Below are 23,487 nucleotides of genomic sequence, written 5' to 3' on the forward strand. Positions count from 1 at the left end.
TTCCAAAGCCTCAGGGGAGTGCTTGCTTTTGGAGGGATAAAAGAACCAGCCCTGGGACTCCAGTCTGAGTCAGCTCTACCTCTGATGACTGCAGGACCCAATAATTCTATTAACTTCCTTGGGCCTCACATGAAATAGAGGTGAGGTTTTGTTTCACCAAACTCTTAAACAACAGAATGGATAAGAAAAAGCTTTTGTGAGGCAGGATGCAAACATAAAGGAATTGATATTGTTCTCTTTCATCAGGCAGAAGTGGTGATACACAGAATTGGAATGCTCTCAGTGGAAAATGAGTGACACAGGAATTTAGATACTTCAAGTAGACATTGAGACTTCAACCAAAGAGATTCAGGTTTAGAATATATCCTGAATTTCTGATTTTGTTTTAGTAGTCTGCCCACCTAGACTTGGCTCCATTTTGGCCTGATGTAAATTCTTTTAAAAATCCTTGGTTTGATTTGTTAGTGAGTAAAGCATTCTGATTTGAACCATAATTGAGCCTAAAGACTCTGTACCCAGAGTCTGTCCCCCTTAGGAGGGTGGACTTCTACAAGGACCTGCTGAGGACTGGGTAGAAGAGGTCTGCATCCTGAGTGTCAGTTACCACAAGGTTGAAATCTCCCTTGGCCCAGGTGATGAGGGTCAGCAAAATGTGAGGCTCCTGTACTACTACTTATTATTTTAGCTTTAGCTTGGGCCCACACTGACTTGGATAAAGTTCCTGCTGTCGACTGCAGGAAAGATGCTGCAAATGGAGATGGTTGCAGTAACAAACCAGTCTGCCATTTCCACTGACTACAGATCTCTGCTTAGGGTGGCTCCATTAGGTTGGCTCCACTGAGGTGTTTCTGCCTGGCTTGCATTGTGGGACTAGCATGGAGGAGCCATGGCTGAGTTCTGGGGAGTGACCAGTACCATGCTGTTGTGGTTCTTTTCTAGTGTGAATGTCTTAGGGATCTGGCAGGTTGAGAATGGAGTGGCCAGAACATCCAGATCATCCACTAGGAGATCCTTACTATCCCAACACAGGGCACTGCTGACATAGTGAAGGTGTATTCATCCTCATTATCCTGGCATCTATGGAACTGCCTTTGGTGTGATCCTGGAAGGCCAGAATCCGGCACGATCATAGCTGCCATCTCTACACTCTTGTACCATTGTGGTAAGAGGAAGCTGCAGAATCCTCAGTTTTGACACAGACCCCACTGGCACAGTGCCCACTGCCATGGGAAACCTGTATGGCCATGTTGTTCCTCTTGAAGAATGAGGTCCTGGAGCCCTGAGAGAAACTGACACTCCTGCAATTTCTTCTCTTTAGCTCCTGCACTGGTGCAAGTGGAGAGCCTTCTGTGGCACTTTGCCTCTAGCTGAGCTGTGCATCCTCCACACGAGGATTGGATGTGAACAAAGTGGGATAATTGCAGTGTGATGAGGCAGAGCATTTTCTGTCTTGAAGGAGATGGTAATTGGAGCTGCTAAGCCCAGCTGAAGAAGAGAAGGCAGTTCTGAGTGACCTGAGTAAATGTTTCTCAGGGAGTTAAGTACCTTAGGTACTTTTTAGACAGTGATCTCTTCAGACACCTGAGAACATCACATGACTGGGGTTCATTTTCCATTGGTGAACATATGGCTTGAGGGCAGGAACCTAGGCCAGGAGGTTGTCTCCTGTTTCATGAGCATGTGCTTTCCTAGTCCAAGCCCTGATAGCCCGCCTAACCCAGGCTAGACTCTCACACACAGTCCTTAACTCCCAGGCTTCTGCAAAAATTGCCCATCTTTGGAAACCCCAGGCAAACTGGGAAGATCACAGAAGGCCCTGGCCATCCCCAGTGTGGTGCAGGTGAAAGGAAAGGGCTCCAGTGACTCGTTCTTAATGTATCTCCACCCTGTGTGTGTCTAATTTTTACTCATGAAAGTATAAAGTTGTGGTGACATACTTTGTTTTGTTAGGCAGTGGTGGATGAATTTAAATTCAAACCAGGTAATGGAATTTTTCTCCTTTTATTTTGAATCACGTTGGACTCATAGGCAAATTGAAGTATATTTCTAATGTCAGAGGACTTAATTTTTATGTAATTTTTTTTTTGCTTTTTGATGGACCTTTATTTATTTATTTATTTGTGATGCTGAGTATCAAACCCAGTGCCTCACACATGCCAGGTAAGTGCTTTACCACAGAGCCACAACCCAGCCCTATTTTGTATTTTATTTAGAGACATGGTCTCACTGAGTTACTTAGCACCTTGGAGTTGCTAAGGCTGGCTTTGAACTCTTGATTCTCCTGCCTCAGCCTTGTGAGCTGCTGGGATTACAGGCATGTGCCACCACACCTGGCTCCTTGTAGTTTTTAAATAATTGTTTTTAATGGACCAATGGAAAAATTAGATTTCATTGTTGGGGTTTTCCTAATAGTCACGTGACAAGTTTTTACCCCTTTATACATACATACATATATATACATACACACACACACATACATATATGTATGTATGTACATACATATTTGGTTTTGGGGAGACAAAGGACTTTTTACATAGATTTTGTATTCACTTTTTGATGTAGATTTTCTTCAAACACAAATTTTTTTTTAATTTTGTTTTTTAGGTATACATGACAGTAGAATGTATTTTTCATACTATACATACATGGAGTATAACTTCCCATTCTTGTGGTTGTGTATGATGTGGAGTTACACTGGTCCTGTATTCATGTGAACCTTGGGAGAGTTAAGTCTGATTCATCCCACTGTCTTTCCCATTCCCATCTGCCAAAAAATCATTTCTTGTACATTGTTTTTTTTTAATTTTAAATACTTTTCTCAGTGTCTCAAACAACTTTAAGAAATGTCCTTTTTCCCCATTTTTATATTTCTACACAATTTTGTGACAAAATTCAAAATGTAGTGATGATAATAATTGAGTATAATTTTTTTTGGATACAGGTCTACTAATGAGAAGAACAAAGTTCTTTTCAGGGGTAAATTTTCTTAACTGTTAAAATTCTAAGTTTAGCTAAAGTTTTAAGTTTACCTATCAAATATACCATCTGTGAAGACCATTACAGCTCAAGAGCCATGCAAAATCAGATGACCAGATTTGACCATGCTTTGGTGACTAAAAGACATTTTATTGGGACCATGAAAGAGTTAAAAAGCAGAAGTAAGGGCTGGGGTTGTAGCTAGATCATAGAGCACGTACCTAACCTATGTGAGGCACTGGGCTCATTCCTCAGCACCACATAAATAGATAGATGGATTGATAGATAAAATGTGTTGTGTCCGACTACAACTAAAAATATTTTTAAAAAGAAAGAAAAGCAGAAGTAAGCAAAGACTAGGATGTTAGGTTTTGTAACTTTCCTGGTTTATATGCTTTATTTCACATTTCATCTTTCCTTAGTGTATACAGGACATCTATTTGTTTGGACATGTGTTACAATTAGCAGAGCCTGGCATGGTCGTGCTCGCCTGTTATCCCAGCAGTTTGTGAGGCTGAGAGAGGAGGATCATGATTTCAAAACCAGCCTCAGCAATTTAGCAAGGGCCTAAGCAACTCAGTAAGACCCTGTCTCTGAATAAAATATATTTTAAAAAAGAGCTGGGTATGTGGCTCAATGGTTAAGTGCCCCTGAGTTCAATCTCCAGTACTCCCCTTCCCAAAAGAATTATTTAGCAGAGATGAAAAGACACAGAAAGAGCCTATGTTTAGTTTTGATTACCAAAATAAGTATTTTTTAGTTCCATGTAAGACCAGAGTATTGAAGTCAGACAGAAGTAAGAGAGTTAAACTTTTTAGAACTGTGTACATGTGAAAACTTGGTTAGAATGACTCATTCCCTTGGTTTCACTACGCCATGGGAAGAAACTTAAGCGTTTTTAGGACTTTTTTTAAAATTTGTTTTTCATTTCTTTCAAAAATTATATATATTTTTTGTTTGTATTTGCTTTTAAAAATCTTAGCTGGAGTACAAAACCATAATACATAAGAATGGGATAATGTACTATCCAATACAATATATACACTGTGTGATATTTAAGCCAAGTTAAATATTGAAATATTTTTTCCCTGTAAGCCTTTTTTATATCTTTGCAGTGGAACCTTTCAAAAGTCTTCTAGATTTTTAGTATGTATAATACATAACTATAGTTACCATTATGCAGTAGTACTTCAGAGCTTCTGATTATATGTAATTTTAACTTACTGCCCATTGATCAACCTTTCCCCCTACACCACATCTTTCAGCAGCGTTTGGTAATCTGCACTTAAATGTCATCTTCTATGAAATCAGCTTTTTTAGAATACACATATGAGTGAGATCATGTGATACTTGTCTGTGTCTGGCTTATTTCACATAGTGTCAAAATCTCCATTTCCATCCATGTTGTTGCAAATGACAGGATTTCTCTCTCTCTCTCTCTCTCTCTCTCTCTCTCTCTCTCTCTCTCTCTCTCTCTCTCTCTCTCTCTCTCTCTTTTTTTTTTAATTCTTCCTTACTTCCTTACTTCCTTAGGGCCTCTTGCATGTTGGGCAAGTGCTCTTCCACTGAGCTGCATATTCAGCCCTGATTTCGTTCCTTTAGTGGGTGAATAGTCTGCCATTGCAAATAGGAACCTTTTTTTTTTAAGTACCAAGGGTTGAACCTAGGGGCACTTAACCACTGGGCCACATCCCCAGCCCTTTTTATTTTTTATTTTAAGGTAGTGTCTCTCTAAATCACTGAGGCTAGTTTTGAACTTACGATCCTTGTACCTCAACTTTTTTGAGTCACTGGGATTATAGGCATGCACCACTGCACCTAGCATGCAAGTATATACCACATTTATTTTATCCATTTACCGGTTGATGGACTCTTAAATTGCTTCTGTAACTTTGCTATTGTGAATAGTGCTATGATGAATATGGGAATAGAGATGTCTCTTCCAAATTCTGGTTTAATTTCATTTGGATATAGAGGCAGTAGTGGGATTGCTGGTACATAGGTTCTTTTTTTTTTTAATTCTTTCAAACACCTCCATCCTCTTTTCCATAATGGCTGTACTAATTTACTTTCCCACCAAAAGTTTGCAAGGATCTTGTTTCTCCACATTTGGGGGTGAGGGACAGGTACTTGGGAGTGCTCTACCACTGAGCTAAGCCCTTTTTGTTTTGAGAAGGTCTTGCTGAGTTATGGGCCTTGCTAAGTTGATGAAGCTGGCCCTGAACTTCAGCCTTCCCTCAGCCTCAGCAGTGGTGCACCACCATGCCCAGTCATTTCTCCACATTCTTGTCAGCACTTGTTTTCTTGTGCCTTTTACATCTTAGCCATTCTTACTGGCTTGAGCTAATAATCTCACTGTGGTTTTGATTTGCATTTCTGTGATGACTAGTGATGTTGAGCATTTTTCCATGTACCTGTTAGCCACTTCCATGTCATCTTTTGAGAACTATTTAGATGTAATGACAACTTTTGAATTGGGTTGTTTTTTTCCTCTTGAGTTTTTGTGTGTTGCAAATATTTTCACACATTATATGTCTGTTGCAAATATTTCACACATTATGTTGGTTGAGTATTCTGTGATTCATGTTTCCTTGGTTGTGCAGAAACCTTTAACTTCAAGTAATCTCATTTGTCTATTTTTGCTTTCATTTCAATGCTTCTGGGTTTTATCCAAAAAATATGTACACTCCAGAGTCATGAAGCATTTCCCCTGCATTTTCATCCCGTAGTTTCAATTCTTATGGTTAGGTCTTAAAGCCATTTGGAGTCAATGTTTATGATTGGTGAGAGAAAGTGACAAACATCTATAGCGTCACTCTGCATCTGAAAATTAAGTTTTTTTATTAACATGTTGAAAGACAGCCTTTTTCTAATACATATTGTTGCATTGATAAATGTGTCTCTTGTGTGCCTCTGCCATGCTGTTTTAATTACAACAGCTTTCTCTAGTATGTAAAGTCAGGTAGCTAACTGCCTCCTGCTGTATTCTTTTTTGCACAAAATACTTTTGGCTATTTATTAATAGATTTTTTTCTGGGTACCATAAAAATATTAAAATTCTTTTTTATATGTGAAAAATATTTTGATATGGATAGTATTGAATTCGTAAATCACAGTGGGTAGTATGGACTTTTTAACAATATCAATTCTTCTGATCCATGAATGTAGGTTATTTTCCTGTGTGTGTGTGTGTGTGTGTGTGTGTGTGTGTGTGTGTGTGTCCCTTCAATCTCTTTCATCAATGTTTTATAATTTTTAATTTTAAGGCTCTTTTCCCTCTTTTTTTTTTAAAGTCGTTCCTAAATATTTTTTTTCTTTTAGCTGTTGTAAATGAGATTGTATTCTTAATTTTTATTTCAGATAATTCATTGTTGGCATATAGCAAAGTTTTTTTATGTTGAACTTTCATTCTGTATTATTGCTCAATTCATTTAAAATCTATAACCTCTTTTTTTTTTTCTTTTGGTTGATTTGGATTTTCTATGTATAATCATGTCATCTGTAGACAGTGTCAGTTTTATTTTTCTAATTTGAACACCCATTATTTCTTTTTCTTTCCTTATCTCTGGCTAGAACTTCTTGCTGTCATGTTGCATAAAAGTGAAACTGGGCATCCTTGATCTATTTTGTATCTTAGAAAGCCTTTAGCTCTTCCCCTACTCAATATAATGAAAGCTCTTAGCTTATTGTAAATGATTTTATGTTGAGATACCTTTCTGCTTAATTTGATCAGTATTTTTATGATGAAGGAATGCTAAATTTAACCACATATCTTTTTTGCATCAGTTAAGATGACCATGTGGTTTTTGTCCCGTTGATGTACTGTATCAGCTTTATTTATTTAATATTAATTTTTAGTTGTAAATGAATGCAATACCTTTTTATTATTTATTTTTATGTGGTGCTGAGGATTGAACCCAGGGCCTCGGACGTGCTAGGCAAGCACTCTACCCCTGAGCCACAACCACAGCTCTTACTTTATCAGCTTTATTGATTTGTGTTTATTAAACCATCCTTTCATCCCTGCAATGAATAAAATGTGATCATGGTGAATAATTTTTTAATGTGCTGTTGAATTCAGTGTGCTGGTATTTTGTTGAGGATTTTGCATCTGTGTTCAACACAGATGGATACCTATCTATCAGAATAAAGCTGGCCTCAGAGAATGTCTTTGGAAGTATTCTTCCTATTTCTTCTTTTTTATTTTTTATTTTTTTGGAATAACTTAAGGAGAATTGGTAAAAGTTCTTTAAATATTTGATAAAATTTAACAGTGAAGCACTCTGATCCTGACCTGTTTGATGGAAGGCTCTTACTCCCCACCCCTCCTCTGCTTGAATCTTGTTCCTGTTTATTTTTCTTTTTTTGAAGTACTGGGGATTGAACTCAGGACCTTGCTCATGTTATGCTAGTATACTACTACTGAGCTGTAGCCTTAGCCCCATCAATTTTGCTACTTGCTTTTGGTTAGTTCATGTTTTCCTAATTATTGTTTTTTTAATTTAATTTAATTTTTTTTTTTTTTAGTTGTAGATGGACACAATACCTTTATTTATTTACTTTTATGTGGTGCTGAGATCAAACCCAGTGCTTCACACATGCCAGGCAAATACTCAACCCCAGCTCCAGGTTTTCCTAATTCTTTGACAGTGAGTCTGGGCAAGGTGTTGTGTCTAGGAATTTCTTTTAGATTATTAACTTTGTTTGCATATAGTAGTGCTTAACAGTGTCTAATGATGTATTATATTTTTGTGGTATCAATTGTAATGTTTCCCTTTTCATCTTCAGTTTTATTTGAGTTTTCTCCTTTTCTTAGTCTAGCTAATGGTTTGTCTTTTCTTTTTGAAGAACCATCTGTTTGTTTCATTGATTTTTTTTCTTTTTTGTATTTCTTTAGTGTCCCTTTGATTTATTTATGATCTGATATTTGTTATTTCTTTCCTTCTACTAATTTTGGGTTTAGTTCTTTTTCTGGTTGAGATGCAGGAATAGCTTGATTATTTGAGATACTTGTCCATTTTTTTATTTGGGCATTGACTGCTATAAACATCAGTGTTGTTGATATGTTGTGTCTTCATTTTTATTTGTTTCAATGGAATTCTTAAAATTTCCTTCTTAATTTCTTCAGTACTTTGGTTGTTCAAAAGTTAAGTCATTTAATTTCCACATGTGTGTATAGTTTTCAAAGGTTTTTACTTTTTTGTTACTGATTTCTAGCTTTATTAAATACATTACATTTTTAGAATTTGTTGTGACTATTTTATGACCTCTCACCTCATTTGTTCTGTAGAGTGTTCCATATGCTACTGAGAAAAATTTTTCAGCAGTTGTCAATCAAAGGTTCTGTAGTGTGTTAGGGCTAATTCTCTTTCTTTGTTGATTTTCTGTGGGTGATCTGTTCAGTGTAGAAATATTATGGTATTGGATATTATTTCTTACTTTGAGTCTACTAATACTTTATATGTTTGATATAAATATATGTGATACTGGGTGCATATAAATATATTTAGAATTGTTTTTCCTTTCTGAATTGACACCTTTGTCATTATCTAATACCTTTGTCTCTTTACTGCTTTTTATTTAAAGTTTATCTGAAATTAGTCTGGCCACTGCTGCATTCTTTTGGCTTCCACTTACTGAGGTGGAATATATTATTCCATCCCCTCACTTTCAGTCTTATGTCTTCTTATAGTTTAAATGAGTTTCATATAACATATTGGGCATTTTTTAATCCATTCATTCTTTCTGTCTTTTAATTGAATATCAATCTTATTGTTATGGTAATTATCGAGGGTTTGTTTTTGGTTTTTTTTTTTTTTTTGGACCAGGCATTAAATCCAGGGGCCCTCAGGGGCCCTCTAGTTTTTTATTCACTTATTTTGTAGAACTGGGGATTGAACCCAGAGGCACGTACCACTGAAGTATATCACAAGCCCTTTTTATAATTTTATTTTGAGGCAGGGTTTGGCTAAGTGGCCAAGGCTGGCCTCAAGCTTGTGATCATCCTGCCTCTGCCACCCAGTTTTTACGGTTTTGGATATTATTTCTTACTTTAGGTCTACTAATACTTACTTTATATGTTTGATATAAATATATGTGATACTGGGTGCATATAAATATATTAGGATTACTGGCATTCACCACTACACCAGGCTGTTGTTTTCTGGTTTTGTTGTAATTCCTCACCCCTCCCTCACCTGTACTGGGAAATAAACCTGGAGCCCCTTTCACTTAGCCACATTACCAGCCTGGACTGGCTTGGAATTTGCAATGTTCCTTCCTCAGCCTCCCAGCTCACTGTGATTATACATGTGTGCCATCATGTCCAGCATACTGACTCTCTGCTTATGTTAGAGACTTACTTGAAGGTTAACCAAAGTATTCAGATTCACTGTTTTTATTACTTGCTTATTGTTTTCCTCCCTGTTATGGATTTTTGTTTTTGTCAATTCTGTGAGTAATAACAGAAACTATTGAGGCCGGGGGCAATGGCACACTCCTGTAATCCTAGGGGATCCGGAGGCTGAGGCAGGAGGATTGCAAGTTCAAAGCCACTCTCAGCAATGGTAAGGCACTAAGCAAATCAGTGAGACTCAGTCTCTAAATAAAATATAAAATAGGGCTGAGGATGTGGCTCAGTGATTGATTGCCCCTGAGTTTAATCCCCAGTGTCCCCCCCCAAAAAATTTATTGAGTATAAAGCTACCTTGAAATGATTGCAACATTAACTTTGTCATAAGAATATGAATAGAGACTAACAAAAGGAAAAAATGTAGTCATAACAAAACTCTGCTAGAGTGTTTTCTTTTCTTTACAATGTTTTATTTATTGAGAAAATACCTGTAAATAGCCCATCATAATCACTGATAAATCAAGTGTGTGAGTTGTATTTCCTTTCATGTCAATATACATTATCATGTGTATACAACTAAAGATTATTTTCCCACCTAATTTTCATTCTTCCTGCTTATATGTTATAGTTTTATAGCTTTTCTTTTTATCATAATTTGTCCTTCACTCAACAAACCCAAAAAAGACATTTTGATATTGTGAGTAGACTCTTGCCAGAGACTGCCAGAATATACCTTTGTCATATAGAATGTATTGAATTGCAGTAATTACTTTCTTCATCACAAATGATTATTTATGTATAGTGAGGCATCTCCATCTACTAGATGCTCTGGCAGGGTTGAGTGCACTCCTGTCTGGTAACCATAATAGTTTCTGACTTGGAAGGCAGCAATAATCGGGTGAAGGGAACCCTAATTCATGCGATGTACCAGTCACTTCAGTGAGAAAAGGGAAACTTTGCTCCTTTTCATGATTCAGAATATGTTCTGTTTCACCAGTTTTACAGGCACATTGTCAGAAGTATGTGTCATAATTGGCTGGAATATGAATTTGACTCCAGGTTTCAGGATCTGGTTTTGCCTTTCTTACTTACTATCTAAATAGTAATTTCCTACAATGTATTGTACAATGTTCTCCATAAGTATAAATTAACTACTGATATGGTTCCATTCTGATAAACCCATGGTAAGTTAACACATAAGTGAACAAATGCATTTAATACACCTAGTGAACCTCAAAGCTGAGCCAAACCTATCTCACATATACTCACATGCATTAGCCTACAGCTCACTGCTATTGCCCAAAAACTCAGGAGGCTGAGATATGAGGATCCCCAGGTCAAGGTCCTCTCTGAAAAACTAATTAATAATTCTGGGGATATAGCTCAGTTGTAAACTGCCCCTGGATTCAATCCCCAGTGCAAGGGAAGAAAAAAAAGTGTGATGCATATTGCTACTGGAGATTGTAGCCAGGGATGCTTTACCACTGAGCTATATCCCCAGGCCTTTTTACCTTTTGTTTTGAGACAAGGTCTGCTTAAGTTTCAGGCTAGTCTTGTACTTGGAATTCTTCTACCTCCTGAGTCGCTAGGATTATAGGTGTGTGCCACCATGCCTGCTCCAGTAATTCATTCTTAAAAGTAGATCTCTGTATTGTGTGTTTCTATTTTTATTCTTGAAAATAAACTTTGAGGTGGTATACTTCTGCAAGTTTTGATTAGGCATTAGTATATGAGTTTAATAGGTAACTGTCTTTTTAAATCAAACTGGATGGTAAGTCTTCTTTCATTTTGAACTATGTAAGTGTGTGTGTGTGTGTACGTTTTCAGGAAACAAATGACATTTTTACATTTTAGGTTTTTTTACTTTTTGATAATATATTTTCTTCAGATTTCTGTAGATTTTTTATAAAGAATTTCTTAACTCTTTCAAACAATTTATAGATTAATATATTTTTCCTATCTTTTTTTTTTACTCTCTAAATTTTATTGGAAAAATTCAAATATATATACTTTTTTTGTTTGTTTTGTATCATGGCTTGAACCCAGGAGTGCTCAAAAAATAAGCCACATCCCCAGCCCTTTATTTTTTTGAGACAGGGTCTCACTACATTGCTTAGGGCCTCACTAAGTTGCTGAGGCTGACTGAATTTGCAATCCTTCTACTCACCCTCCTGAGCCATTGGGATTATAGGCGTGCACCACCACACTCAGTTCTCAAAATATATTGATAATAATTGAGTACTATTGGGGTGGGTATAGATCTATTGAGAAGAATGAAATTCTCAGATACTAATTCCCTTTCCTGAATTCAAAATTAAGTCTTTCCTGTTATCAAATTGATTATAGGTATCTGTGAAACTAATCTTAGCCCAAGGGCCCTGCAAAATCAAATTGCCATATTTGCCCTGTAGAGCATATAGTTTGATGACTAAGAAATGTTTTTCTTTCTTTTTTTCTAGTACAGAGGCCTCATACTTTATAGGTAAGTGCTATACCACTGAGTCATATCCCCAGACCTGTTTCATTTTGGAATATGTCCAAGTTGTCGAGGCTCAGCCTCCCATGTAGTTGGACCTTCAGGTGTGTACCACTGGCTCAGCTAAAACTTTTTATTAGGGCCATGCAAGAGTTCTTACCTGTCAGGCAACTGCATTATGTTCCTTCTCAACTGTAGTTATGGGGGTAGGTGTAGATTCTGCTAGCACCAGGCTTGGATCCCACTGATATCAGACCTCCTTTTCATCCACAGATATCTTGTTAGCTTGTAATTGAGCAAAAAGATATCCATACAACCCCAAATTGATAATACCTTTGAGCCAGCTCCAAGTAGTTTCTCATGCAGGTGCACCGAGAGTCAATGTAACCTCTACTTTACCTTGTTGCTTATTATGGCTCATTACCATATGTAATCCCTCCCCCTTTAGCTGAATAATTATATGCTAATGAGTTGAGTGGAGTTCCATGAAGTTACCTCCCTATTCCAAATAGTCAACCCCTGATGTTACTATCAGTTCTAAACAACCACAGCCCTTCTAACACTGGAGCTGCTCAGCTTTCGGGTATGTCTGCATGCTGTTCCTAGTATGTGTACCTTCCCTTTGCAACAAAACAGTTGTTCTTTTGCTATAACCTGACTTGTCCTTAAATTCTTTTTGGTGGTTGGGCATGCCTGTAATCCCAGTAGCTCAAGAGGCTGAGTCAGAAAGATCACATGTTCAAGACCAGTTCCAGCATCTTGGTCCCTAAGCAACTTTAGGAGACCCTATCTCAAAAAATACAAAAGGATTAGGGATGTAGCTCAGTGATTAAATGCCCCTGGATTCATTCCCCAATATAAAGACATAAATAAAATTATATTTGATGGCATAGTCAGGAACCTAGAAAGATTTCAGTGGAGGTCTGCTCTGTCTCTGGACAACTCTGCAAACCCCTAACTGGTGACAGTTTTCCTTCCTTGGCAAGCCAACAGGTAGTAAATTGAAAGCAACAGCACAAACTGGTGAGTGGCCAACTTTTTTCTAGCATATTCTATTTAGTCTGCTATCCCTCCACTAGATAAATTTTCTGCCCCCCCCCTTTGCCTGTTTTGTTTCCTCTTAAATCATTGTAGCCTTGCCTCTTCTAGTTTGGAACGTCTGTGAGTGCCTGATTGTAAGCAATCATTCCTTCCAGCTCAACAGGGAGAACATGTGAGGGGAAACACCCTGCATCTGCAGCACCCTCTCAGGGAAGCCCCAAAGGAACACTTCATTTCTGGGTGTGAGGAGCATCCCTGGCTCATCTGGGACGATACACACAGGTTGATCACCAGTGTCTTGAGGGACAGAAGACGTGTCCATTAAATCAGGTTTTGTTTTGTTTTGTTTTGAGGTGTAGATGGACACAACACAATGCCTTTATTTTTGTGTGATGCTGAGGATCGAACTGGGTCCCACCCGTGCTAGGCGAGCGCTCTACTGCTGAGCCACAATCCCAGCCCCTAAATTAGTTTGTTGTTGTTTGTTTGTTTTTTAAGGCATCTAGAGAAAATGTACCTGATCCTGTTCAATGGATGCTGCTCACGTTGCTCTGACTCTGAAACTCAACCTTTTCAAGCTTTTGCATTTACTTGCAAAGGCTTTTTACTAAGCTTTCGGGAGGACAATCTTTTTTGACTTTCCATGGTCATCTTTGGAATCACCCCCACCCTAATCTTACAGAAGATAACTCTCCTCTCTCACACACTAAAGGTCTCTGCCCTTGGACTCATTTTCTGGTAGATCCCTGCTCTCACCTTATCCAGGAGTTAGCTTCCCTGCCCACTTCCTCTCCTTCCATCACAACACTGGCCGACTTGGCATCCTCGATTGCTCTGGCAGTGGTGTGGGGATAAGATAGTCACTAAGTCCAAATTTTTTCCATTAGAAAGCTCCTATTTTCCTCAAACCTCTCACCAAATATTTGGGGGAGTGTTCAGGGTATTTGTCCTTTTACCCTGCTGAACCATATGAATAATTATAAGGATGAATATAAATTATTTCCATCACTGAAAATTGCATTCAAGATTTTTTATAGGGCCCACCAAAACTGACTCTTTTATTCTGACATTGTTCTTTTTTCAAGAACCCTGATGGAGCTTTGTGGCTCTTGTAAATGGGTTTTGAGAATGCTAAGCAGATTCTGGGTCTCTAGGAGTACTTGGGTACCACAGTATTATGTTTAGGGATGCCTAACATCCTTAACCTTCAGGAGGATCGCAAGCCAGACCTGTGTAGGCCAAATCCGCAGTAGATTGCTCTTGAACTTTGTCCATAGGGGCAAGGATCTCTTCAGGAGATGATCATTTGTGGGGTTTTTTTGTTTTTGTTTTTTTTTCTCTTTCAAGCCTAAGAAGGTTTAAATACCAGTTCATTACCAAGCTGAGCTTTTTCAAAATGGTTGATGCTCACCTCACCCATCCTAGCCAGTTCACCTTTGGGGTTTTGTTTTGTTTGTTTTTTATAGTAGGGATTGAATCCAAAGACAGTAAGTATACCACTAAGTATATTCCTGGGCCTTTTTAATTTTTTATTCCAAGACAGATCTCACTAAATTACAGAAGGTGTTGCTAAGCTCTGGCCTTGATTTCCTGCCTCAACCTTTCCAGTCACTGGGATTACGGACATATACCACAGTGCCCAGCTCCTTTGGGGTTGATTAGAAAAGTAAACCACAGGTCAAGTAAAGTCTCTCAGCTACATGTAAGATAAATGGCTCATCATCTAAGGTTCACAGATTCAAGAAAAAGGTTGGTTTTGTCTTACATTACTTCAAGATCTCAATACAGATTGGGAATTGGGGAAATTTGACCTCCCAATGGATCTCTGAATTAAAATACAAGGCTGCAATTGAATCTCCTGCAAGGGAGAGGAAAACTGGACAGAAGTTCCTTATGTCCAGACCTTCATGGTCTTGTACCAGGACTCTGGGCTGTAGTCATGTTCCTTGCCAGAAGCCAGGAAGAATGTTCTGAGTGAAAATGCTGTGTGTCAACACAGCAGGCCTGTGGAGCTGGGAGTCCAGCCTCTCCCACGTAAGGGGACCCCCAGTCACTTCTCAGTGCCATTCAATCCAATTGCCCCACCTATTTGTCCTCAGACATATACCTCACTCCATGGTGGGGCCCCAGAACAACTACCATGTGTCCACTCTAGGAAGTCTCCAACGCAGATGGTATCACTTGGGTATATTCCCCTTTCTCTAGTTTAGACTTGATGCAAACAAAAACTAATATTGACTCTGATGGGATTGAGGCAAATTGATTAGTTACAGGTGCTGTGACCTTTAATCTTACCTGGGGTGACCTGTTTTTAGTGTTGTTCGCCTACTGTACCCTAGAGGAGAAGGTTCATACCTGGGGCAAGGCTCAGGCTTATGCTGAAGGTGTAGTGACCCTGGATTTCAGTCAGGGAGTAGGAACTACTGCAGGATACACCCAGGATCCTAACTGGATTGGCAGCCAGGGTATACCACCCTGTTTCAGTACACAACCACACCAGCCAGGGTCACTCGAGATGAACTAGGCTGACAAAAGAATCACACAGAGTCAGAGAAATACCTTTTCCTTTGGGTTCTGTGATGGCTCCTCTGACCCAGCTCCCACATAGGTGGCAAGACAGCATGCCTCAAACCCAGGGTTTATTGTAGGAGGCTGTTCCATGGAATATTCTATCCCCAAAAGGGCAAAGGGGTAGGATTACAAAGGAACAGGTGAGTGTAACTCAACCCCGGAGGGTGACACCTACTCCTGGAGCATGCCTTGTTATCCAAGCTGGGGTAACGCCCCCCCAAGTTACTGTGACCTGGCACTGTCGTCCAGACTGAAGGTAATAATTGTTCAGTGGCTTGGGACATCAGGACTTAAAGGCATCTGTATCCCAAGACAGCTCCCAACACCAACCTTTCTCATTCGAATCACATGACATTTAATAAAGGAATGAAAATGTGCATGAGCAAACAAATAAATAATGAAAAGGGCACAGAAATAACTTGGGAAAGGGATGACATTCATTGCCAGTCTCCTGATTCTATCAGCACTAAAACCAAATGGGGAATATTCTACTCCAAGGTTTTCCTTCAATTAAGGAGGCTGTTATCCCACTCCATCCCACAGTCCCAAACCTATACACTGATTTGACTTGTTTACCAGTAGGCCTGGATGATTCAAGTGTCTCCTTGACCTCAACAATAGTAAAACCACCTTTCTTATTCCATTATACTCTGACTCGAAATACCTGTTTGTTTTGAGTGGACTGACCCTTCTCCAGCAGAAACCACTAGATACACTTAGGTGGTGCTGCTTCAGGTACTCAAGCACAATTCCCACCTATTTAGAAATGGCCTAACAAGAGAACTGCAGCTTCCTAAGTAATAGAAACGGAGCTCTTCAATAATTATCTCCTTATCTGCAGCCCTACAAAAATTGCTGTCAGTTCTTAGTTTCTTTTGTACCAAGGATTTAACCCAGGGATGGTTAACCACTGAGCCACATCCCCAGCCCTTTTAATATTTTATGTAGAGTCAGGGTCTTGCTGAGTTACATAGGGCCTTGCTAAGTTGCTGAGGCTGGCCTTGAACCCATGATCCTCTGCCTCAGCCTCCTGAGCCACTGGAATTACAGGCATGTGCCACCATGCCTGGCAGTTCTTAATTTCTTAGGGGTCCCGGTGTACTGGTGTCTCCACAAAATCCCCAACTCTCCCAGCAAAAACTAAGATATGTAGGCCATATCCTAACTCCACAGGAAATAACTCTTCACCCCTGAGTCCTTTAAATGGTAGAACTACTCCACACCAAGAGAAAACGCAGAGCCTTCCTAGAAATGACTGGATTTTGTAGAAGGTAGATCCCTGGTTTTGAACTTGGCCAAGCTACTCTGAGGTTACTCTGGGTCCCAACTGTACTGCTGGGCTGGACAGGGAAATGGAGCTCAAAAACTTAACTGCTTTCTGTTGCAGCTGGGGGGATCCTGACTTGGATGAACCCTTTCTCTCGTACATACCTGAGAGGGTCCTCAACCTGTAACTTACTTTTCTAATCAGTTCGATTCGTGCATGCCTCAATGCCTATGTACCATGGTCACCACAGGACTTCTGGTGGAAAAGGTCATTAAACTAACCCTGGGATACACACTGGAGATTCAGACCCCTGACTGGATGATGACTGTCCAAGCCCCAGGCGCCCTATTGGAATCCCCTGTGGTTTTTCCTAATGTTTGCCTAACTGAAAACCTGGCAACCCTGGTTCCCTCCCCAGAGGAAGAAGATGACTTCATTCATCCCTGTATGGAGACCCCAGAAAAGGTTCACCCTAGAAGGCCTTGCTTCTGGGATGGAACCAACATTTGACTAACTCTGATGTGGACTGGTTGACACAGGGAAATATTCCTTGGGGGAGGGAGCAGGAGGGCAGACTGTGCCACTCCATCCCAGAAGCAAGACCTCTTCCCCCAGGCTCCTCAACAAAACTGAAATAACCAACTTTCCTGCAGCTGAGTCAGAAATCTACACTGACTGTAGGTGTGCATTCCTAGGTCTTCATGCTCACATGACAATATAGAAGGAACAGGGACTCCTGACAGGAGGGAAAAAAAAAAACCAGTCGAACATAAAAACATGGATCTGAAACTGTCCCCCTCCTGGAAGCAGTATGGTTACTCACGCAGCGTCCATGCAGGTCAGGGGACCCCCAAGATGGTGGTTCACACAGAATGCAGGGAGTACATTTATAGATCCCAGTGCTTCAGAAATGGCCTAATGCCTGTGGCCCCAATCTCGCGTGCATCCTGCTCTTAGTCAAAGATGGAGGAGGGATGGGCAAACAATGGGGACAGAAGCAGCAGAAGATGGCTGGGGGACTAAAGAGATCATAAAACATGACTTGTTGCTTAGGGAGGCACTGATGACTTTGGTCACTCAGACCTTTTTGTGGGGAAAGATGTCACCTCTACCATTCAAGATGTTATAAGAGCTTGTTCCACACCCGTGTAATACCAGCAGAGTCCGGGTGTGGGTGACCAAACCACCCCCTTTACCTAACCTCTGCAGGAATGAGGTGCATTCCCCATTTCCCTCCCCCATGGTAAGGATGTGAACACCTTCTTGGTTTTGCTGATAACCTTTTCTGGGTGAATAGCAGCATACCCCACCTGAACCCAAAAGGCGCAACAGGTCACTAGAGCTCTATGAAAGGAAAGTATCCTCAGGTTGGATCCCTGGGTCACTCCAGAGTGATCCTGGGCCTCTATCTCCTGGGTGATGTAGGAGACCTAATGGGCATTGAGCACCTCTTACATCTTTACACCCTTACCTCAATTGTCAGACGAAGTGGAAAGGGACAATCTACTGATTAAAATCACCTTGAAAGAAACCCCCAAACCCTTAGGACAACTTTGGCCTATTGGGCTGTGAATAATCAGAGTGGCCCCCCAAAACTTCTCTCCAGCTGAGCCATTGTGAAATACTGTATGGGAGGCCATTTGTGACTTAGACCCTGTCACTGATCCTAAGATACAAGAAGCTGTCAGATATATAATCATATAAAATCAATTTGAAAGAAGTGCAAAAGGCCCTTTGGAGTTCAGAAATAAAGTCCACTCAGTTTCTGACTGCAGCTCTGCTGTACCACAAATTCAACCAAGGGATGTCATTGTTTTAAAGATTTGGAAAAGGAACTCACACACCAACCTGTTAAGTAAATGAACTTGTGACACCTCAGCGGCTCCTATGATAAGACAGAAGCTGTTCCTGAACACAGGCTTGTGTGATTACCTGGGAAAATGTTTTTTTGTGACACAGGCACAAAACCTTGGAGGCTTCTATGACATGGAAACCATAACACATTATTGAAAAGAGGTGTCTCAAACATGGGGAGTAGGATGTATCTTCTCTTCAGCTTGACAAAATACACATTTTCACCAATGACCACTGAGATACCATCTCTATGCTACACAGGAACTGGACAAGAGAGGTCCAAGTCTAACTGTAGCTGGGGAATCACCTGAATTAAATCACTTTCTGGATTGATGACACCTCAGAAACCACAAGAGACATTGCCATCAAAACTGGACAAGACATTCAATTGCTACCAAATTCCATGGTCTCGTTAACTCATCTGTTGTTACAAAATAAGAGATTACTTTTTGCCTCAGGAAGGTGGATTTGGGCTCTGGCAAGTACCACCTGCTGTTTTCATGTCAGTGTGTCTGAACCCAGAAACCAGTGCTGATAGCTGATAAGACTTTACAAAGTAAATCTTTGTAAATACTTGGCTTACAACTGCTTCCCCCAGGCAGTGCTGGGCTCTATGCCAAACTATGAGGCTTCCTTGACTAGCTTCACCTGGCTCTTACCATGATTAGGATTTTTGGTTGCTATATTTCTCCTACTTTGGGCTCTGATCTTCTTCATCTCCTGGTAAAATATGTCTCTTGGAGACAGAAACTTGAGATTAAGAAAATGCTGGGTCAAGACTTAGGCTTCCCTACACCAGACACTCCACCCTCACCCCACCCCAAAGCTGCCAGCATCCCCTCCACCGAGTCCAGGCAATCAGACACCTTTGGTTCCTGGCTAGGCAGGGATATTGTCCTACTCCAGCCAGAGGTATCTCTGGAAGATGGACCATCCCCCTTTATCAAATCCTAAATAAGATATCAGAGTCTCTGGAGAAGGGAACGAATGAGACAGGAAACAAGGAAGTAGGTGCAGGCACAGAGTCTTGCTCAGTGGGCAGTTACTCGACAACAGAAATTCCATTGGCATAAGGCTTCCTGCCAGATTCTAAATATGGGGAGTAGTTGGGAATCTTGCTGGCATCAGGCCTCCTGTTCATGCACAGGTATCCCACCTGCATTAGTTTGGAAAAGACAATAGTCTCCCTAGCCACAAGGGACCACACTTTGAGCAATGTGTACCTTGAGCAAGCCTTCAATTGCTTTTCCGGGAGATGCACTAAGAAGAAAGCTGACCTCTACATTTTGCTTATTATGACTTGTTACCATATGTCCTCCCACACCCCTTAGCTGCATAATTACATGCTAATGATGTTGAGTGGGGTTCCATAAGGGCCACTCTATTCTGAGGCACTGCATCCATAATCAACCGTACTTGTGAATATTAAAATGAAGATCAACCCTAAATTTCATAAGGAGACAGAAATAGAGACCACCCATAGGCAACCAGAAAAGGGTCTCAGAATAAAAGGAGGAAGAGACCATGCCACCCTAGCCTGGGGGATGTATTGTTGCTGCCCTTGACAGCTTCAACTGCAACAGCTCATCCTGAGTTCCTCCTCCCGCTATGCCTAACAACATAAATCACATAACCTTCTCTACATCACTTTCTCTAGTGCCAGCAAACCCTCACCCCAACATTTATGCTAGGAAAGGCTTAAAAACTATTGTCTCTGTGTTTGTTGAAGAAGACAAAATAGAGTTGATGAGCCCCCTTTTAAATCCTGTATTTTTATATCATCTAACCAGTCTCCTATAGGGACAGATCAAGATCATAACACCCTAGACAACAGCCACCCATTGGCTTCCCTCCCTCTTTGGGAGCTCTGCCCAATGAACTTGTTGCTTTGCTCTCAATCCGTTCTGTCCATAGATTTCATTCTTAGAATTCATGAGACAACCCAGACCCATGCTCTGTGTTACAATAGTCCACAGTCTAACTGTCGAGCTGCTCAGCTTTTGAATAAACCCACTCGCAGCTTGGAATATGTATTTTTCACTTTGCAATAAAGCATTTCCTTTCTTCCTACACACTGGACTGTGTCTAGCCTGGAAAGAGAAGGCACTGAATTCCCCTTGATGCTTCCTGCAGCCCTTTCCTGTAGGTGTCCTGCTGCTGCTGAGCACAACACTAGAGGGCGAGGTGACAGTGAGAAGCTGCAGAGCTCTGGGAAGCAGGAGCACCCTTTGTAGGTGGACTTGAGGCTGCTTCCTTTCTGAAGTGGAGACTCATGATTCACTGTGGCTGTTTTGGAGACAGTGATTTTGGTTGGTTTATGAGTTCAAATGTGTAGCTTGCTGGAGATGGTCTGTGACTTGTTCATATGAAGAAAATGAGGAATAGCATTAGAGAAAGAAGATTTAAAGATCTCCTGAGAAAGGGTCATGAAAGTAAGTCAAGTGACAGTGTCTAAGGTGAATATTCAGGTCTTGAAGGATGGAGAGTTTGCACACCATGAGGAGGGGACAGCTGGCCATGGTGGCTCCCCAATGAAATCCTTAGGTATCCTGCCTCAGAACTCAGGAGTGTCCCACTCTGAAAACTTGGATTCAGCAAGCTATCAGCCTGGCCCTCAACTTGTGAACATGTTTAACCTTCTGAGACTAAGTTTTTCTTATGGCCTCATGTGGAGCAGGCTGGTGTCTGAGTTCAAATGTTTCCTTCTATTCCCTCTTGATTCCTTTGTAGAATGTTGCTTCCATATAAGTCCATTTTCCTCCTGAATTGAATAAGTATACTTCCCTGTAGGTATGTTTTTATTTTCTTGGGTGAAAGTGGGTAACTAAAGAAAAGGCAAAGAAAGCCTTGGCTATGAAGCCAGCTGTCTCATTCCAAATGTCTGACTTCTGACAATATGAGGCACTGCCTCATTCCCTTCTGTTCCATTATGTCGTGGTAGTCTGGGTGGATGTCCTTTTATTTTTTTGGTATAGGTGATTAAACCCGGGTGCTTAACCACTGATCCACCTGCCCAGTTCTTTTTTAAATTATTTATTGGGGAAAGAGTTACACTAAGTGGCTGAGGCTGGCTTGGAATTTGCAGTCCTCCTGCTTCAGATGCCCGGCTGTGGGGATTAAATGCATGTGCCACCGCCTCTGACAAGATGTCCTTTTCTAACATGGGATGTTATCTCCATGGACATTGCTTCTGGAACTGCCTGAGTACACTTTGTTACCTCAATCACAGGGGCAAGAAACAGGAAGAGCCCACGGAGTATGCTGAGAAAACACCCGTTCTGAAGGGCTAAGATCGAATTTTGCTTAACTAATTAAATCCAAATTTTTCAATTTTATAATGATTTTAAATTATGTAATGAGTTAACCATATTAATATAATATGGTAATATTTTATAAAATTGTATTTCATATTGTATACTATATTTATCTTTTATAGGTGTTTCCAGACCTGGGAGGGTGGACCTAAATGGATCCATGCAATTATCCCTCCCATTAGCTCAGATCCAGGCCCTGGGAAGAAGCTCAGGCTGGGAAGGGCTGCAGCTGGAAACCATCTCTTGGGTTCCATTCAGCCAGGAGGGAGATTTTCTTTTGCTGTCACTCAGGGTTCAGGGGCGGGTCCTGGATCACGACCCAATCAGAGGCACAGGGTGGGGCTTCAGGAACTGTCCAATCAGGAGCGCAGCTGGAAGAGGGCGGGAACCTTTCGCTTTTGAACAGCTTCCTTCCTGGAGCCACCATAGTAGGTGTGTCACAGGTGTTGGGAAAGAACTTCTAAGTGGCTGAGCCTCCTCTCTGTGACCTCCGCCCTCTGCGGGCTGAGGCGACCCCGGAACCCCAGAAGGAGGGCAATGGTGAGTGTGGAGGGCGCCCTTCTCAGAAGGGGAGCGGGTTGCGGTGGAGGGAATGGGTGAGTCGCTGGGGAAGGACGGGGGCCTCAGTCCTTAATCCCAACCCTAACCCTTCAAATACATGAAATAACGCACCCTGGAGAGAAACCTTATGTATGCAAGCAATGTGGACAAGGCTTTAGTACTTCTAGCCACATGAAAATCCATGAATTAAATCACAGTGGAGAGAAGCCCTATACCTGTGAACAATGTGGGAAAGCTTTCACTCATTCCTATGCCATCAGAAGACATGAAAAAAATCACACTGGAGAAAAACCCTTCATATGTAAGCAATGTGGGAAAGGCTTTAGTTCTTCCAGCTCCGTTAGAATACATGAACGAATTCACAGTGGAGAGAAACCTTATTCTTGTGAACAATGTGGAAAAGGCTTTAGTTCTTCCAGCTCTGTTAGAATACATGAACGAATTCACAGTGGAGAGAAACCTTATACATGTGAACAATGTGGGAAAGCTTTCAGTCGTTACAGTTCAATGAGAACACATGAAAAAATTCACACTAGAAATAAACCTTAACATATGTTAGCAATGTGGAAAAGGCTTTAGATCTTGCAGCTCCGTTAGAATACATGAACAAATTCACTGTACCTATAGTGAATTCACTATAAAATTCACTATACCTGCAAACCCTATGGGAAAGCTTTCATTCGTTCCTATTTAGTCAGAAGACATAAAATAATTCACACTGCAGAAAATCCTTATGTGTGCAAGCAATGTGGAAGAGCCTATCCCTAACCCTGAAAAAAAAGTGATCAAGGTTTTCTTAACCAAGAGTTTATTTTAGGAAGAAATAACATGCCCCTGATGAGAAGGGGATAACCATTTAAGAAATATTAATGGGGATTCTGGGGATTCATTCTCTTCTGGATAGTTTTTGAAAATGTGAATTGAGTCAGGTTTTCCAGATATCCTACTCTGCCTATCCTGCCTGGAAAAACAAAAGAAAATGGGCTGGGGATGTGGCTCAAGCAGTAGCACACTCACCTGGCATGCATGTGGCCCGGGTTCATCCTCAGCACCACATACAAAGATGCTGTGTACT

The 23,487-nt window shown here is 40.6% G+C and overlaps 1 protein-coding gene across 11 annotated transcripts in view; it reads left to right on the forward strand.

Moving 5' to 3' along the window:
* LOC101973656 (uncharacterized) overlaps positions 1 to 23,487 on the forward strand; it is an 87,777-nt gene that overhangs the window by 58,475 nt on the left and 5,815 nt on the right. For 3 of the 11 annotated variants that reach the window (XM_078037723.1, XM_078037722.1, XM_078037721.1), the window contains exons 5-6: positions 11,793 to 11,810; positions 13,001 to 23,487. The exon at positions 13,001 to 23,487 is cut by the window's right edge and continues 5,815 nt beyond it. In XM_078037723.1, the coding sequence (XP_077893849.1) occupies positions 11,793 to 11,810; positions 13,001 to 13,170 (188 nt within the window). In that variant the 3' untranslated portion in view covers positions 13,171 to 23,487. The other 8 variants (XR_013434211.1, XR_013434210.1, XR_013434209.1 and 5 more) reach the window with 8 other exon arrangements.

This window comes from Ictidomys tridecemlineatus, chromosome 2 (assembly GCF_052094955.1).
Source record: "Ictidomys tridecemlineatus isolate mIctTri1 chromosome 2, mIctTri1.hap1, whole genome shotgun sequence".
In the NCBI taxonomy this organism is placed as follows: Eukaryota; Metazoa; Chordata; class Mammalia; order Rodentia; family Sciuridae; genus Ictidomys; species Ictidomys tridecemlineatus.